The 18265-nt window shown below is 38.4% G+C and overlaps 1 protein-coding gene across 1 annotated transcript in view; it reads left to right on the top strand.

Moving 5' to 3' along the window:
* LOC124619834 (flap endonuclease 1) overlaps positions 1-16187 on the top strand; it is an 89024-nt gene extending 72837 nt beyond the window's left edge. Inside the window, exon 8 of the mRNA XM_047146442.1 lies at positions 15891-16187. Coding sequence (XP_047002398.1) covers positions 15891-15959 — 69 coding nt within the window. The 3' untranslated portion in view covers positions 15960-16187. The remainder of the gene's footprint in view (positions 1-15890) is intronic.
* The last annotated feature ends 2078 nt before the right edge of the window (positions 16188-18265 follow it).

Below are 18265 nucleotides of genomic sequence, written 5' to 3'. Positions count from 1 at the left end.
AGTGTTCAACATATAATTAAAAATGCTTCTCAGTAGATATTAAGATCAAAAAGGGCGGTCTTGTGCGGAACAAATTTGGAACCTGGAAATTATTTTACAACACAAACAGAACCTGATAATTACCTTTGTTGACTTCAGAAAGGCGTACGACTCTATAGCCGGAAAACTCCTTCAAAATTCTAGCTGAATACAAAGTATACAACAAAAAACAGACTATCATAGAGCAAACCTTGACCAACACAACCTCCAAAGTAAAGCTCTGTGGGGGACTATCAGAGCCCTTTGAAATTCACCCAGGTGTCCGAAAGGCGATGGCCTCTCACTGCTCCTTTACAATCTAGTGTTAGATAAGGTAATAAAAGAATGGGAAATATCACAACAGTGGATAACCTTAGGAAACTTACAGATTAAATGCCTGGCTTTTGCAGACAATTTGGTGATTGTCACGAAAGGTATAAACGAAACAAAAGAAGCTACTGAAAAATTACATGACATTGCTTCCAAAACTGGACTACAGATCTCTTACGAAAAGACACAGTTTATGAGCACAAAGAGACCCTCATCTCTGAACACAAAGTACGGCATGATTTACAAAACGGCAAACTTCAAATACCTCGGTGAAACACTACAAATGGGCGGACATAACAGAGACTCAAATGAAGAAAGAAAAACTAAACTCGAAAAGGCATGCAAATTAGTGTGGAATCATTACAACAAGAAGTGTATCTCACAAAAAGCCAAATTATGCCACTACAACACTGTGGTGTTCCCCGAAGCACTGTATGCAGCAGACACCACACTAATCCTAGGGCATAAACGTATCAGACAACTAGAGAAAATAGAACGGAAAACACTTAGGAAAATATTTGGTGCAACTAACAACAATGGAGTATGGATCAAAAAACCTACAGAGGAACTATACAAACATATGGAGACAATCACAGAAAAGATTAGAAAATGCAGACTACAATTCTATGGACAGCTATACAGAATGCCATCACACAGACTGACCAAACAGATCTTTGACTGGGTAACCACTAGAAACAACAAATGGATGGCAGAGGTATAAAACAACCTGAACCAACTCAACATCACACCAGACACAATAAATGACAGAATAACATTCAGAAACATCATTAAGAAAAGTAAACTACATGAGATACACCATGACAAACAAACAGGCGTAAAATGAACCGAAGAATGCAAACAAGATCACAGCCGCAAGATGAAAGAAATATGGGGGTACCAAGATGAAGCCAAAGACACGAAGTGGACAAGAAGCATGGACAGAGGACTGGTAACAGAAACACAGCAAGAGAATGAGGGAAGTTTGAGCAGCAAGAAAGGCAGCAAAAGGAATTTAGTCTAACTGCGCTCTTTATGGGCAAAACACCAATTTTTATATTATAACACAAGTTCCACGAGAAAAGGTCAATATTCACAGATTACAGAAACAATCATTGAAGCAAAAAATGTCTGCTAAACATGGACTTTGAATGCATATCTTAAGAGCTACGAGCACTTATTCAATAGAAGAGATGTGTTTCAAAGTAGTGAAGATGAAAAACTGCTCATAGTTATTAAGGTATGCACTATATAGAGCCCATGTTTACAGGAAACACGTTTTTTGTGTTTTGGTCCATATGATATGGAAAATGAAGATCTTTAAGTAGAAGATTTTGTTTCGCAGTACCGAAAATCGAGAAGTACTTTCAGCTCTTAAGATATGCACTTTAGAGCCCATGTTTATAAGACTTTTTAGCTTTGAATGATCATTCCTCTCATGCAGCTGAATACTGACAATTTCTCCTGGGACACCTACATCTACATCTACATCTACATCCATACTCCGCAAGCCACCTGACGGTGTGTGGCGGAGGGTACCCTGAGTACCTCTATCGGTTCTCCCTTCTATTCCAGTCTTGTTATCAGGTTCTGTTTGTGTTGTAAAATCATTTCCAGGTTCCAAATTTGTTCCGCACAAGACCGCCCTTTACGGAAGCCTGCTTGGTATTCCCCAATCAAGTGATCGGTCTGGCATTCCAGTCTGTTTAGTAAAACTTTAGAGAGGATCTTGTATATGACTGTTAGTAGGGATATTCCTGTGTAGTTGTTCGGGTCAGTCTTGTCACCTTTTTTGTGTTGTGGGTGAATCAGGGCAATTTTCCAGTTGTCAGGAATTTTCATGGTTTCCCAGATATCTTCCAAGATCCTGTGGATGTCTTGAGTGAGTTCTGGGTCTTTCCAGATTTCCACGATGATGCCGTCTTCTCCTGGTACTCTACGATTCTTGAGTAACTTGATTATTTCTTTAACTACTTCTAGAGTTGGAGGTTCACTATCTGGATTGTACGTGCTTGTTTATGTCATAAATTCTTTCATGGGGAGGTCCGAGTTCAGGAGTTTTTCAAAGTACTTTGCCAGAATGTCACTTTTGGTATTGGTTTCTAGGGTTCCATCCGGTCTTCTGAAGCACAAGTTGGGTGGTTGATATCCACTCATATTTTCTGTGAACGTTCTGTAGAAGTTTTTTTTATTGTTTTTCGTGAAGTCCAATTCGATCTCTGTCAGTTACAGTCGACTTCGCTGATCTAGTTGCAGATGCAGGCAGCAGAGGACTCCAGGGATACCGGTGCCTATTGTAATCACAAAAAATCCACTTTCTTCATTTTTCTGTCCCCTTTATCTCAATAAATATAATGCTTGATACATTCTTCATGTATTAGTCACTCATACAATAGAATACATTGCTATCACAGTACATCATCCAGCTACATACTCGAAAGTCTGACTGTCTCTCATAAAACAAAAAACAACTGTACTAAAAATTGAATGATAAAAAGTATTCTTTTGTCTGCGCCTTATCACGCATTCATAATTAATGTCTTTACTAATGCGTCCGTTCGATCGGTGTTTCATTTTTGCTTTATTCTTAAATAAATATTAAGTTAGCGGCATCCTGGGGGTCTTTCATCATACCTGTACAATGGCCTCCACACTATACGTTGACATGTTATGGAGATGTACAGTCCCCACTCCACCCCAATAGGGGTTGCTGTCCTTTATTGTCGGCCTCTTCCCCCCCCCCCCTCCCCCCCATGTTAACTTATTGTATGTACAAAAAATTAAAATATTACATACATAATATGTGAGTCCATCACATATTTGAATTTAGCGCTGTAACAATAATGTCCAGTTCGTTTCATTCTCACTGTCGGGTTCGCACTGGCTGATTGGACGAAGAGAACTGGTTTCCAATGGTCAACATGCTATATGCTGCCATTGCACGTGCGTGCACTTGTTTTCTAGGTGTTGATGTCACGCTGAGTGTCACACTTTCACCTGAGTGCTGTGTATCAAAGAATTTCGATGGCGTTTGTTTTTATGCTGGGTGCAGTGAGTGTGTGCTTTTTGTTCAAAATCCGACGCTGTGGCAGAAGATATCTATTTTTACAGCCCGGACATCATTACTACCTGTCGTACTTGCATTTTCTGCGGAGAGAACCGTGACCAACAGAATCTGTCAATGAGGTAAGCATCTGCTTGAACAACTGTGGCTCACTTGTCCATGTATCAAGCGTTGTGAGCCACAATACTTATTTCATTGCACACATATGTTCATGTCATTACACTTAACCGTGCACTTGTTGAAAGACACATATAGCTGTCCAAAATATTGTATAAATTGCTTGTCTTTTAAGTTCATATATAGAGTTTGATTTCCAATAAAATTCATACAAGTATCGAGTTACAACAATATACATAACATGATAACTTATACCTATGGCTGACATTCCATCCATTGGTTATATTACAAACATAAATTTCTAAAGATTTAACGTGTCATAAAAATTTTTTCATTAACTGGGTTCTATCACTACAGTTTGTTTGTTAGTTACGACTCATCTTCATTCATATCACATTTTTTGACATAATACAAGCATATGATATTAGTTGGAGGAAGGCGAAAAAAAATTGGAAATAGTACTAAAAACATCGCACTTTGCTGGCCTTAACTACGCTTGACACCTTCTCCTTTGTTTGGAAGGGGAGGAAAGGAAGTACTCATCTACTAGTTCAAGGATTTATGAGGAAATGTTACTTGTACAATCATGGACTAATTGTCAAGGAACTTTGGTTCATTTAAATCATGTGTACCGGCTAATCATTGACAAAGTGTCTGGTTGATTCTTCATGTGTTACTGCTGTGTCCTTCAATTCCTGTGTCGCTTAGTGTAAAGTCTCATGTTTTCACCAACATAGACTTGTTGTTGTTGTGGTCTTCAGTCCTAAGACGGGTTTGATGCAGCTCTCTGTGCTACTCTATCCTGTGCAAGCTTCATCATCTCCCAGTAACTACTGCAACCTACATCCTTCTGAATCTGCTTAGTGTATTCATCTCTTGGTCTCCCTCTATGATTTTTACATTCCACACTGCCCTCCAATACTAAATTGGTGATCCCTTGATGCCTCAGAACATGTCCTACCAACCAATCCCTTCTTCTAGTCAAGTTGTGCCACAAATTTCTCTTCTCTCCAATTCTATTCAATACTTCCTCATTTGTTATGTGATCTACCCATCTAATCTTCAGCATTCTTCTGTAGCACCACATTTCGAAAGCTTCTATTCTCTTCTTGTCCAAACTATTTATCGTCCACATTTCACTTCCATACATGGCTACACTCCATACAAATACTTTGAGAAATGACTTCCTGACACTTAAATCTATACTCGACGTTAACAAGTTTCTCTTCTTCAGAAACGCTTTCCTTGCCATTGCCAGTCTACATTTTATATCCTCTCTACTTCGACCATCATCAGTTATTTTGCTCCCCAAATAGCAAATTTCCTAATCTAATTCCCTCAGCATAGTCTTATCTTTCTTAAATACCTGGAACTTCCATTACTCAAGCTTTCATGTAACATGATAAAAATTAACTGGTTTTTGTAAAATCTCGTGCTTAAATGTTTGTGTACTCTGCAGTGAATAGGTAACGATAATTGTTACGGAAACATACTGTGATGATGCATATTTCATTTTTCATTTGCCTTATGACCTTTGTATTTAGGTTTTCCGTGATTTCCCTAAATCGCTTCAGGCAAATGCCGGGATGGTTCCTTTGAAAGGGCACGGCCGATTTCCTTCCCCATCCTTCCCTCACCCGAGCTTGCGCTCCGTCTCTAATGACCTCGTTGTCGACGGGACGTTAAACACTAATCTCCTCCTCCCTTATGACCTTTGTATAATTTTCCTTATAACTAAATTGTTTACACGAAGTGCGGTCCGTTTCTTCATTTGGTATCTGCTACACTTGACGTAATTCTCTTCTTCTGCGCCATGACGATGCACTGTTCACTGAAAGAAAAACTTAAAACTGATTGCATTTTGTAGCTCGATGGCCACCGATACATTTGGTCGTTGCATACTTCTGCAGATATTTCCATACCTTGTTTAAATTCATAGACTTTCATGTATTCTGTTACCCATTGTGATTATTCACTCTGCAAAGAAAAATTATTTGACATCTCTCACGGTATTTTGTTGTTAGACCTTAGCTTACACCTCAGGTGTGTTTGTGAGGTGTGTATGTCCTAATAAACTGATTAAATTCTTTAAAGACTCGTTCTACTGAGCTTTCTTCTGGGTGAAATAAGCGTACTGATATGTGCTTTATGCCCTCCGAGGTCATACATTGTTTCCACTTTACAAATAACATAGTATTTAATTAAATCTCTGTTTACATATATCAATAGGTTCCTTAGTTCTTTGACAGTAGATGTATTTGTGCAGTATTTCCATTTACTTTGTATTTAGATTAGATATACATTGTCTCCTCTCCTGCTACTGACGTCAGTGTGAATTGATGAGTGCAGACTGTTGAGCCATAAGCTAATTTTGTTTGTACTTACGCTTCGCATGAAGCATGTGTCACCTTTCATTGCTGTTAATTTTTGTGCCTATGTGTACAGATGAAGAGAATCACTTATGCCTATATTCATTACTTTATCTTAAAATACTCTCTAGAAGAAATATTACACTTAGAATTATGTACACTGTGTACAATTACCTAGTGATAAAAAAAAATTACCATGCTTCATCACTCTGTAAAGGTTTTTATATCTTTGTGATGTGAGGGTAGAGGCCCTTGCCTCTTCTGGTTTTCTCATAGGCTAATCTGTATGTCCCCGGATATGGCCCTGAATAGAGTAATTGCCGCTTCTTATTTAGTTTGCCAATTTTTGTTGATTTAGGGTGAGTCAGTAAGAGGACTCGTTGCCCTTCAAAAAATTGTGTAAAGTGTTTCAGTTTCTTGTTATAAATTTTCCTTCTATACTCGGCCCTGTTTTCTAGTGTATCTATGGCTTGTTTGATTTTGTCTTGTAGTGTCATTTCTGTAGTGGGTACCTTTGGTATGGGTGACACCCACTCATTCATTTGTTTTGTCCGGAACATCAGTTCATTGGGTGTGAAACCTGTTGAAGAATGTGGAAGTTTATTGACAACTTGCATGAAAGGAGTTATGTATTCTACCCATCAGGTGTGTTTGTGAGGTGTGTATGTCCTAATAAACTGGTTAAATTCTTTAAAGACTCATTTTACTGAGCTTGCTTCTGGGTGAAATAAGCTTACTGGTATGTGCTTTATGCCCTGTGAGGTCATAAATTGTTTCCACTTTTGCCCAATGAAATATGAAGCGTTATCAGTTAGTAGTATCTTTGATTTATCTACTCTTCTCAAATAGTCTCCCTCAATTCTTCTTCTGATATGTGTGGCTGTTGCATTTTTAATGGCATACATTTTGACGTGTTTCGAGAGAATGTTGTATAGTACTACTACTTGGATATGGACCAGCTATGTCCAGGGATACTATATCTAGAGGTTTTTTTTGTGAGTATTGGTTTTAGCTCAGTTTATTTTGACACATTGGACTGTTTTTACTCTTGACATATTGCACACTTTCTTATTACCTGTAGGACTTGCCTTCTCAAATTTGGAAAATAAAATAACAATTTTTTCACTAAATGTGCTCACTCCGAAGTGTCCCCACACTTCATGTGTGTGTCTTATAAATTCTTCGATATAATCTTCAGGAACAGACACACAAAAACACACACACACACACACACACACACACACACACACACACACACACACCATTGATTAGATTTTTCATGTTTCCTACTAAACAAAACACCCTTGTACTCCTGAAACCATTTACTTACCTTTCCACCTTCATCTTTCTTAAGGATTTGCATACTTTACTCCATCTGTGATCTTGCTGTTGTATAATTTTAATCTGCTTACAAAACTTACGAGAATCAAACTGTTGTGTTGTACCGTGCATTAATAATGTTCTGATTTCTGCATCTTGCTCTGTTAATTCACTAAATTCCTCTGAACCTAGTGGTAGCCTAGACAAGGCTTCTGCAGTCACATTCTGACTTCCTGACTTCCTTGCCATTGCCAGTCTACATTTTATATCCTCTCTACTTCGACCATCATCAGTTATTTTGCTCCCCAAATAGCAAAACTCCTTTACTACTTTAAGTGTCTCATTTCCTAATCTAATTCCCTCAGCATCACCCGACTTAATTCGACTACATTCCATTATCCTCGTTTTGCTTTTGTTGATGTTCATCTTATACCCTCCTTTCATGACACTGTCCATTCCATTCAACAGCTCTTCCAAGTCCTTTGCTGTCTCTGACAGAATTACAATGTCATCGGCGAACCTAAAAGTTTCTATTTCTTCTCCATGGATTTTAATACCTACTCCAAATTTTTCTTTTGTTTCCTTCACTGCTTGCTCAATATACAGATTGAATAACATCGGGGATAGGCTACAACCCTGTCTCATTCCCTTCCCAACCACTGCTTCCCTTTTGTGTCCCTCGACTCTTTCTCTGGTTTCTGTACAAATTGTAAATCGCCTTTCGCTTCCTGTACTTTACCCCTGCCTCCTTTAGAATTTGAAAGAGAGTATTCCAGTCAACATTGTCAAAAGCTTTCTGTAAGTCTACAAATGCTAGAAACATAGGTTTGCCTTTCCTTAATCTTTCTTCTACGATAAGTCGTAGGGTCAGTATTGCCTCACGTGTTCCAACTTTTCTATGGAATCCAAACTGATCTTCCCCGAGGTCAGCTTCTACCAGTTTTTCCATTCGTCTGTAGAGAATACGCGCTAGTATTTTGCATCCGTGACTTATTAAACTGATTGTTCAGTAATTTTCACATATGTCAGCACCTGCTTTCTTTGAGATTTGGATTATTATATTCTTCTTGAAGTCTGAGGGTATTTCACCTGTCTCATACATCTTGCTCACCAGATGGTAGAGTTTTGTCAGGACTGGTTCTCCCAAGGCTGTCAGTAGTTCTAATGGAATGTTGTCTACTCCCGGGGCCTTGTTTCGACTCAGGTCTTTCAGTGCTCTGTCAAACTCTTCACGCAGTATCGTATCTCCCATTTCATCTTCATCTACATCCTCTTCCATTTCCATAATATTGTCCTCAAGTACATTGCCCTTGTATAGGCCCTCTATATACTTCCTCCACCTTTCTGCTTTCCCTTCTTTCCCTAGAACTGGGTTACCATCATTCATACAAGTGGTTCTCTGTTCTCCAAAGGTCTCTTTAATTTTCCTGTAGGCAGTATCTATCTTACCCTTAGTGAGATAAGCCTCTACATCCTTACATTTGTCCTCTAGCCATCCCTGCTTAGCCATTTTGCACTTCATGTCGATCTTGTTTTTGAGACGTTTGTATTCCTTTTTGCCTGCTTCATTTACTGCATTTTTATATTTTCTCCTTTCATCAATAAATTCAATATTTCTTCTGTTACCCAAGGATTTCTACTAGCCCTCGTCTTTTTACCTACTAGGTCCTCTGTTGCCTTAACTACTTCATCTCTCAAAGCTACCCATTCTTCTTCTACTGTATTTCTTTCCCCCATTCCTGTCAATTGTTCCCTTATGCTCTCCCTGAAACTCTGTACAACCTCTGGTTCTTTCAGTTTATCCAGGTCCCATCTCCTTAAATTCCCGCCTTTTTGCAGTTTCTTTGGTTTTAATCTACAGTTTATAACCAATAGATTGTGATCAGAGTCCACATCTGCCCCTGGAAATGTCCTACAATTTAAAACCTGGTTCCTAAATCTCTGTCTTACCATTATGTAATCTATCTGAAACCTGTCAGTATCTCCAGGCTTCTTCCATGTATACAAACTTCTTTTATGATTCTTGAACCAAGTGTTAGCAATGATTAAGTTGTGCTTTGTGCAAATTTCTATCAGACGGCTTCCTCTTTCATTTCTTAGCCCCAATCCATATTCACCTACTACGTTTCCTTCTCTCCCTTTTCCTACTACCGAATTCCAGTCACCCATGACTATTAAATTTTTCGACTCCCTTCACTATCTGAATAATTTCTTTTATTACATCATACATTTCTTCGATTACTTCGTCATCTGCAGAGCTAGTTGCCATATAAACTTGTACTACTGCAGTAGGCGTGGGCTTCGTGTCTATCTTGGGCACAATAATGCGTCCACTATGCTGTTTGAAGTAGCTTACCCTCAATCCTATTTTTTTTATTCATTATTAAACCGACTCCTGCATCACCCCTATTTGATTTTGTATTTATAACCCTGTATTCACCTGACCAGAAGTCTTGTTCCTGCTGCCACCGAACTTCAGTAATTCCCACTATATCTAACTTTAACCTATCCATTTCCCTTTTTAAATTTTCTAACCTACCTGCCTGATTAAGGGATCTGACATTCCACACTCCAATCCGTAGAATGCCAGTTTTCTTTCTCCTGATAACGACGTCCTCTTGAGTAGTCCCTGCCCAGAGATACGAATGGGGGACTATTTTACCTCCGAAATATTTTACCCAAGAGGACACCATCATCATTTAACCATACTGTAAAGCTGCATGCCCTCGGGAAAAATTACACCCGTAGTTTCCCCTTGCTTTCAGCCGTTCGCAGTACCAGCACAGCAAGGCTGTTTTGGTTAGTGTTACAAGGCCAGATCAGTCAATCATCCAGTCTGTTGCCCCTGCAACTACTGAAAAGGCTGCTGCCCATCTTCAGGAACCACACGTTTGTCTGGCCTCTCGACAGATACCCCTCCGTTGTGGTTGCACCTACGGTACAGCTATCTGTATCGCTGAGGCACGCAAGCCTCCCCACCAACGGCAAGGTCCATGGTTCTTGGGGGGCTCTTTTGTCAAATCTTATGAAACATGTTTGTAATTCTCCCTTGCCCCCAGTTCCTGAGAGGTCAATAGCCTGGGACTTTACTACGACCAGTTGGTGTTTTCCAATGGCGTAGTGTGATTTAGTTCGTTACCTGGAGAAATTTCGGTGAGTTGCACTGTGTGTGTACTTTGCCAGTTTGTGTCATTAGCCACTGTGCAGTTATTTTGCTGCCCAAAAGTCAACTGCGGTACTGCGTAAGGCATGGCATTGTTGCCGCACGTCAGCCACTACTGCAGCTGACTGATTCTGTTTATGTTCGGCATAGGGCCTTGTGATGGTGAATTGTAATTTGCTCGCACATTGAAGTTACCCATGTTGTTTTGGAAATTGCTTTTAAATCGTTTGTTTTTTCAGTACACTTTACGGTACTCATTACCTCTAGGTATGTAATTTTGGTGTTGTGTGTACCAACCTTGCTGTGTGTTTAAATCACATTTTACTGACTGATTTACGTGGTCATGTTGTTATTATCTGAAGTTCTGTTGCCCTATGGGGTACAGATCTTTCCTCATATATTAAGTCGATAGAATCGAGCACTGACAGAAAATATTGAGTGTTGTGCTCAGGCATTGACTAATTTTTCTCTAATGTGCGATGGTAAACAACTTTTCAAAATTTTTAACATGTCTACCTGCAATATTGGGTTCACTCAGTAGCATGTCTTGTTCAGGTATTTCTCAAAGTATCCACATAGACTACCGTATTTGCCATTGAATGGTGCAGGGTAGAAACCCTCACGTCTGAGTCTTTCTTGCACTGCCTCAGACCAGTATTTGTTGAGAAAAGCTCATTCAAATTGGGTATAAGTGCTGCAACGTTCGACCATTTCGGTTGCCCATAAGAGCACATCGCCTTGCGTATATCTCACAACAAGACTTATTTTCTGTGCTTCCGCCCAGTTGCGTGGAAATACATGACGAAAAGCACTGATAAATACTACAGGGTTCATTCTCTTACTTTCAGTAGTGAATGTAGGAAACTGTCGATGTCTCAGCAAACCTTTGTCTGCAAAAATAGTTGATAAACACATGGCATTTTCGGTCGTATTTATGTTGTTATTGTAGCTACCTGTAATTCTGGCTGGTAATTGTTCATGTATTGGAGTTGTGGGTATGTTTACATTTGTAATCTACAACTGTCACTGGTCCATGCTGTGGGACTCGTGACAATTTGTGAATAGATACCAACAGGTTGTGGTATGTGCACTGTAGCCTGTGTATTATTTACGTGCATAGTTCGAGATGCGGTATTATTTTCTTCCAAAAGATTGCAGATCCTATTTTCCGCGGCTTGTAGGTTAATGTTTACCTTGTTCACGATTTCATTTTTCTTTTCCAGAATACCCTTTTCGACTATATCTGTGTATAACTTACAATCGGTTACTAGCTTCTCTGCAATGGTGTTACCCTCATCTAGCATACCTGCTTCAGCTTCACTAATCATATCACTCAGAGTTTCATTAATCTTCTCCCTCTCCTTCTTTGCACATGCTGAGTCAACTTCTAATGTTGCTACCCTTAAAGTGAGCTCCTTTACAGCTAGAGGTACACCTTCATAGTCTTTATTTAGTTTGTTAACGACAGTGGTTACCTTTTTTACTGTCCAAACCAACTGGTTTTGTGTGGCTTCTATGTGTGTGTTTGTGTCTGTGATTTTCTTTATCTGTTATTCTACTAGATTGTGAGGGACATTAAAAGAATCTACCTTCTGTTTTGACTCCGTAATGTTACTGTTAACTTCAGAAAGTACTTCATGCTTTACCTGTGTTTTCATATGATTCAATTTTTCGTCTATTTCAGTGCGAAAGTTTTTGGTTGCGAAAGTTTTTGGTCAAGTTATCGAATTTCTGTGAGACCGTGTCGTGAAATCCTTGAATACTTGTTTCTGTTCTTGCTTCATTGTATTTAGATCTTGTGTAACAGTGTTTTGCTGCTGTTTTACCGTGTTCAATACTTGTCATATTACCAATTTTGGTATTCATATTGTGTTTCATATCACTGAAATTGGTGTTCATCTTGTGTTTCATATCATCAAATTTCGCATTCATGTTAGATAGCAATTGCCATTGCGTTAGTTGTACTACTGTGGTTGCTGTCCACAGTGCTTTCCAAGTTAATGTTTGTGTTGCGAACAAGTGTTATTTGTAACTTGTTGTCACGATTCACATTTTGATTGCTCTCTAGTATTTCATTCACGAGCAGTATGTCGCTTTGGGAGATGCGTGACATTGTCTCGTCAATTGTAAACAATGTGTTGTCGAGGTCGTTCTGCTGTGGAGCGTCGCTATCATTTGTCACTCCTGCGACACTCATCTCTGATCTACTTAAACCTTCTACAGTAGGCATGCATGGCGCCTGAACTTCAGTTGTTTGATCTCGCAATTCTACGCCATCTTGGCTGATTGCATTTTTGCTATTGTTATCAACAGTAGTCATATATTTTTCAGCCATGTTATATTAATTTGTAAGAAATAAAAATTTCACAAAATGTTAAAATTTTTCTACATTAATTATTACACTTGATAAATGCAAATTCTGAAATGTCAAGGCCTGTTTTTTTCATCTGTTATGATGTTCAAACTATTGTGTCACAATTCTTTGTTCTACTGACAATTCGTATCACACTGAAAATTTCCTGTAAATTTTTCGCAAGAGGTGCTACCAAGCGTAACCATGCAAGCAACTTGCGTAGCCGTCCTACCTTTGCTGCACTGAATAAAACAACTTACTATGGAAAATTTTACATGACCTGCGTCCAATTCTTATTCCTTTCCAAATATTTCTCCTCAATTTTTGCACTTTTCTAATGCTTGCTCCCCATCGTGATTCATGGAAACAGAAAATACAGACAATTAATTTTTATTATTTATTACAATGTCATAGAAATTTCTGACTATGACAATAGTTAACAACACTATTAACGACAGGTGCCCAAAAGTTCTGGCACACAGGATGCCAATTGTAATATATTTAAATAAAAATAATAATATATTAAACTTGAATATACGTATATCTTGCGTTGTTGAGAAGTCTGTTTGTGCTTATCTCAATTTCGTTTAATGATCAGACTTCGCTGATCTAGTTGAAGATGCAGGCAGCAGAGGACTCCTGGGATACCGGTTTCTCTCGTGATCACCAAAAATCCACTTTCTTGATTTTTCTCTTCCCTTTGTCTCAGTAAATAAAAATGCTTGCTATATTATTTAACCTTGAATTATTCACTCATACCATAGAATACATCACTATCACAGTACGTCGTCCTGCTGCATACTCATAAGTCTGACTGTCTCTCTTAAAACAGAAAACAACAGTACAAAAAATTGAATGATAAAATGTTTTCTTTTGTCTGTGCCTTATCGTGCATTCATAATTAATGTCTATGCCAATGTGTCCATTCAATTGATGTTTCGTTTTTGCTTTGTTCTTAAATAAATATTGTTAGTGGCATCCTCAGGGGTCTTTCATCATGTTCCTGTACACCCCCTCCTTCCTAATGGCATCTATTGTCCACATTAGTCTCTTATGAAGATTTGAGAGGAGTAAAGATTACAATAAACTTTCTAGTTTACCTAGCTTTCCATGTAGAGTTGACTCCAGTTCTTTTTGTCTAGGGGTCTGATTCTTATAGCTGAAAATGTCATTTTAGGTCCTCACCGTTGGATTGATCTAAATAAATTTGAAGATTGTTGTTGCTGAATTTTTGTTTTTAGGTAATTATATTTTCTCACATTTTAGTGTATCCTACAGTTTTAAAATTTTTACATTAACAAAGCCGAAATTACGTTATTCGCACAAAATACAAAAATATGTCCGATCACATCAGAAGCATGCTTATGACTCCCACACTCTGCTGAAATAACCATATTTCAAAGGGTTTACAATTTTTCTTAACAAATGAATTTCTACTAGTTTGTTACATTATTAATTTTGATTATTATTTCATAAATAAATCCAGAGATAAGCATAGTAACCAGTACAGTGTTGCCAGTAGTTCATAATTTCAAATGTTTCAAAAAATAATTTTAACTGTACATTCAGAAATAATACTTACTGATTATAACATCGAGAGTAAAATATTTTATAAAGTAGTTCATTTTCACAAATTTTAGATAGAAATATAACATACTGTGTATAAAATTATATGAAAGTTTTTAGAAAAGCAACTGAGATAATATTGACCTGTCCAAAATTCGAAAAATAATACTGGTATCAACAACTACTGTTGAGGAAAAGTAATGCTAAAGGAAGATGATCCGTTACAAACACCATGTATAAAACTGTGACACTCTCAGAAGGTATTTATTCTTAAGAAACTCTGTACCAAATGTAAAAAAAGAAAAGAAAAAAAGGAGCTGAATTGCTCCTTAAAACTGAAAAAGTTGTATGAAAGTACGTCCTACGACTGCTAGAATACAGACGTGTAATGACAACTAGTGATGAGAAATCTGGAAAAGTGGAAGGACAATGGAAGCAGTTGAACTTGAAGCAGCAAATATAGGAGACAAAGATAAAATTAACATCCTTTGAAGACATACAAATTTTCAGCGGGAGTGACTACATAGAAAGGCTATAGAGGTTTCAGACAAATTGAAGTGACAATTGGAGCAAATGAAAAGTACTGGGCAGATCAACTCGACCTGTAAAAAATAATGTGAATGTGGAATGATTTACATGCTCCAGTGTGGCCAATAGTGGTGGTGGCAGTGGTAGTAATAAATGGGTGTGTTCTTTGGCCATAGTGTTGACCCAGGCTATCCATTATGAAAAGCTCTTGTGTTTTGTGTTGGCAATTCAGTCCCAATGAAAATGAGAGATGGCACGAAGAAGTGTGTCAAAAAATGAAGTGGTCAGGCAGTGGCACTCTCTCATCCTTTTCTGGTTTGGGTAAAAAGTTTTGGTTAACTTGCTGTGTCAAAAGTTGACCATGAACCTTATATCGAGCCACACTTCTGGTCTTGTGTACATATTTTGTGATCAGTTCTACCAGTTCTCTCTCTCTCTCTCTCTCTCTCTCTCTCTCTCTCTCTCTCTCTTTAAAAAAAGGGTGAATACAGTGACAGAAAATCCTGTGTGGAATACGTTCATTGTACAGATACTTAAAAATGAGCAGTGGCTGGCTAGTCACAGAGAAATAACACTGAAAGAATGTAGATCAGCCTATGAACTTGTTTCGTGATATGTTAGCAGAATGTAGTTTAACAATAAATATTTTCATTCCAGTCACAATGGTTTTCAATTAAATGACAATGACGCTGTTCTTAATAACTGTTCATGTTTTAAAAGTGAGTGAATTTCTCCAATTTTATCTGAGTGTTTCTGATAACAATTGTTTAAATGTGGCTGGCTTACCTTTTTTAGTTTTTAATGTATATGTCAGCTTTATAATATAGTTGCTTAATTAGCAACTCGGACGAAATGAAATGTGTGTGTGCTTGAGTCTAATGTGATCTCTCACATTCTGTGTGAGATTGTTTTTAGTTTATTCAATACTTAGTAATGAAAACTTAAATATTGGTATTATACTAACCACCATGTAGAGCGTTGAGTGATAGTGGAAGCGGTAGTGGCATTTAGTGGTATTTTCATTCAAGTTGTTCAATAACTGAATAATGTATTCAATTTTTACAGAGTGAAGAAAAACCAGCTAGTGCAAAGAAGGCAAAAGGAGGAGGAGGGAGAGGACGGAGGCCAAAGTAATTCCACTGTATGGTTGCCTAACGTGTCCAAAATAATGTTGCTCTTAATTGAAGATGTGTCTCCGATTTGTAATCGAACTGTAAAATTTGAAATAGGACTAAAACATATTAAATCACTGTGTCTGTGACATATATTGAAGTGATTGTTGTGATCTCATATCTTTTTGTAATGGATGGCAATCTCTTCAATCATGTTGATTTTTAATTAAATTAGACATAAAAATTATAATTGGATCTGAATTTAAAATTGTGTGTGAATGCTTTTAGATGTGTGGCTCAGATGTATGTATTTTGATGTTATGATAGTTACTATAATGCAACACAATAAATAACCTTTAAGTTCACCAACACTTCTTGTAAAGCAGGAGTTTATTTTGGAATGAAAAGCCTAAAGAACCCTAAAACATCAAGGCTACAATTGGGTAATATCTGAACTTTAATAACGTTTAAGAAATAAAAATAGCATTTATGAAAATTAGTTTTGCAGGAGCGGATGCTGTACAAAGGATTTTGTAGCTGTATAATATTATAAGTAAATAATTAAAAATGTTTTTAATATTGGGTTTAGTAAGTTACTGTGATGGTGAATCAAGTGAAAATATTATGGAGGAAAGTAGGTGATTGTTGATAATACTGCTGACAGTTGTAATTTTGTATATTATAGAATAATTCATTTTAAGCAATGATTCAGTTGACAGACCATTACTCATCTTTAAAAAAAGTATGATGAGTAAATGCACATGAACAGTGTGTGCTGCTAGTTTGTCTTTTGAACACATGCCTTTATTTCGAGAGCAGAAAGTTCATCCCTATTCACACAGCCTTTAATCCCACTGCAGCATTATATTCTTGTCTTTGTGGGTTTCAACACTTCACATAAATCGAAGACAAATCAAATATTACTCTTAAGTTTCTCTTAAAGACAACTGGTTGTTTATCATATTAGTCACTGTTTATATTCCACCAATAGCCTTCTGTTATAATAGTTTGGACATATTCACCTACATTTTTTAAACAAAGATATGCTAGACAACAATTTTTTTATGTTTTTCACACACACACACACACACACACACACACACACAATTGGTTATGGAAAAGTGCAAAACTTTTGTTCAAAGCACATATATTATACAGTCAGTCTCTCATGATTCAGTTGTGCCCGACACACCACAAAGAATTTGTCCACGTGAAAATTAGCTTTATGTCTCCTACATTCAAATTAGATTTTTCCACGGTGCTCTCTGTCAACATCACTTACATTTTTCAGAGGAAGTGTTTATTTTCACTGGAAAATGTCCCCAACTCTTGTCATTTGGAGCTTTAGTGGATTTTTCTGTTTTTCTGGATAGTCTGTTAGGCATTATCAGAGGGCATTGCATTCTTAAAGAGCTGCCCCATGATACTGAGCCAAAGCATTATGCACTTCATTCTTTTGGGTGCTATGTTCAATATATAGGTTATGGGATGGCAGACTAGAACACACTAAGTAGGGTGTTATAAAGTCAAGTTTAACACATATATTTCAGAACGACACAACACACATGAATCACAGAGTAAGTTGACAAGCAAGACGTGTACACGTTAGCATTCGAATGAGCACTGAGTCCCAGTCTAGCGGCCGCTGCTCGGCTGGCCGCTTAGGTGGCGCAGCTGCTGCATGGCTGGCAGACAGCGCCGCACGTAGAGGACGCATGTAATAGCGCGGCGGCGCTTTGAATGATCGGCGAGTCACAATACTTTTCCCCCCTCTGAAATTGTTGCACTGGTCCTGATGTAGGTGTCCTGGAGATGGCTAACGTCCATAGGCGTTGTTTGACACGCTGTAAAGTCTCGAGGAGGGGCTTTCCGCTCGGACGGAAGTGTCCCTGATGATAACGGGTCAAGATGACAGGAGACGTAGGGGTCAAACCTGCTGGGGCCCTGTGCACCAATCTGCCCGTTGCGGCAAGTCCAGTTGACGTAACAGGAGACATGGGCGATGTGTCGGCGTCCGTTGGAGGAGGAGGCGAGTCGATTGGCTCTGACAGAGGATGGTCATCCGGTTCCTGCATGGGCACGTCTCCTGGTGGCGTCCATTCTTGTCCTGGCATCGCGATTACGGTGAGAGGGCTGCGTTGTGAGTATTGAGAGACGCCAAGATCCCGAACGTCAGGTGGTGTAACGGCATTCGGAACAGGCGTTGCCGGCACAGGAGGCCGAAGCTGGTCCGAATGACGCACTGCAACACCCGTGTCCGTCTGGATTTCATACAGGTGTCGGCCACGGTGTCGTAAGATGCGGCCCGGACTCCATTTTGGCCGCCTG

Source organism: Schistocerca americana, chromosome 6 (assembly GCF_021461395.2).
Source record: "Schistocerca americana isolate TAMUIC-IGC-003095 chromosome 6, iqSchAmer2.1, whole genome shotgun sequence".
Lineage (NCBI taxonomy): Eukaryota > Metazoa > Arthropoda > Insecta > Orthoptera > Acrididae > Schistocerca > Schistocerca americana.
Note: the sequence above shows the minus strand (reverse complement) of the source record. Positions and strands in the feature narration are given on the sequence as shown.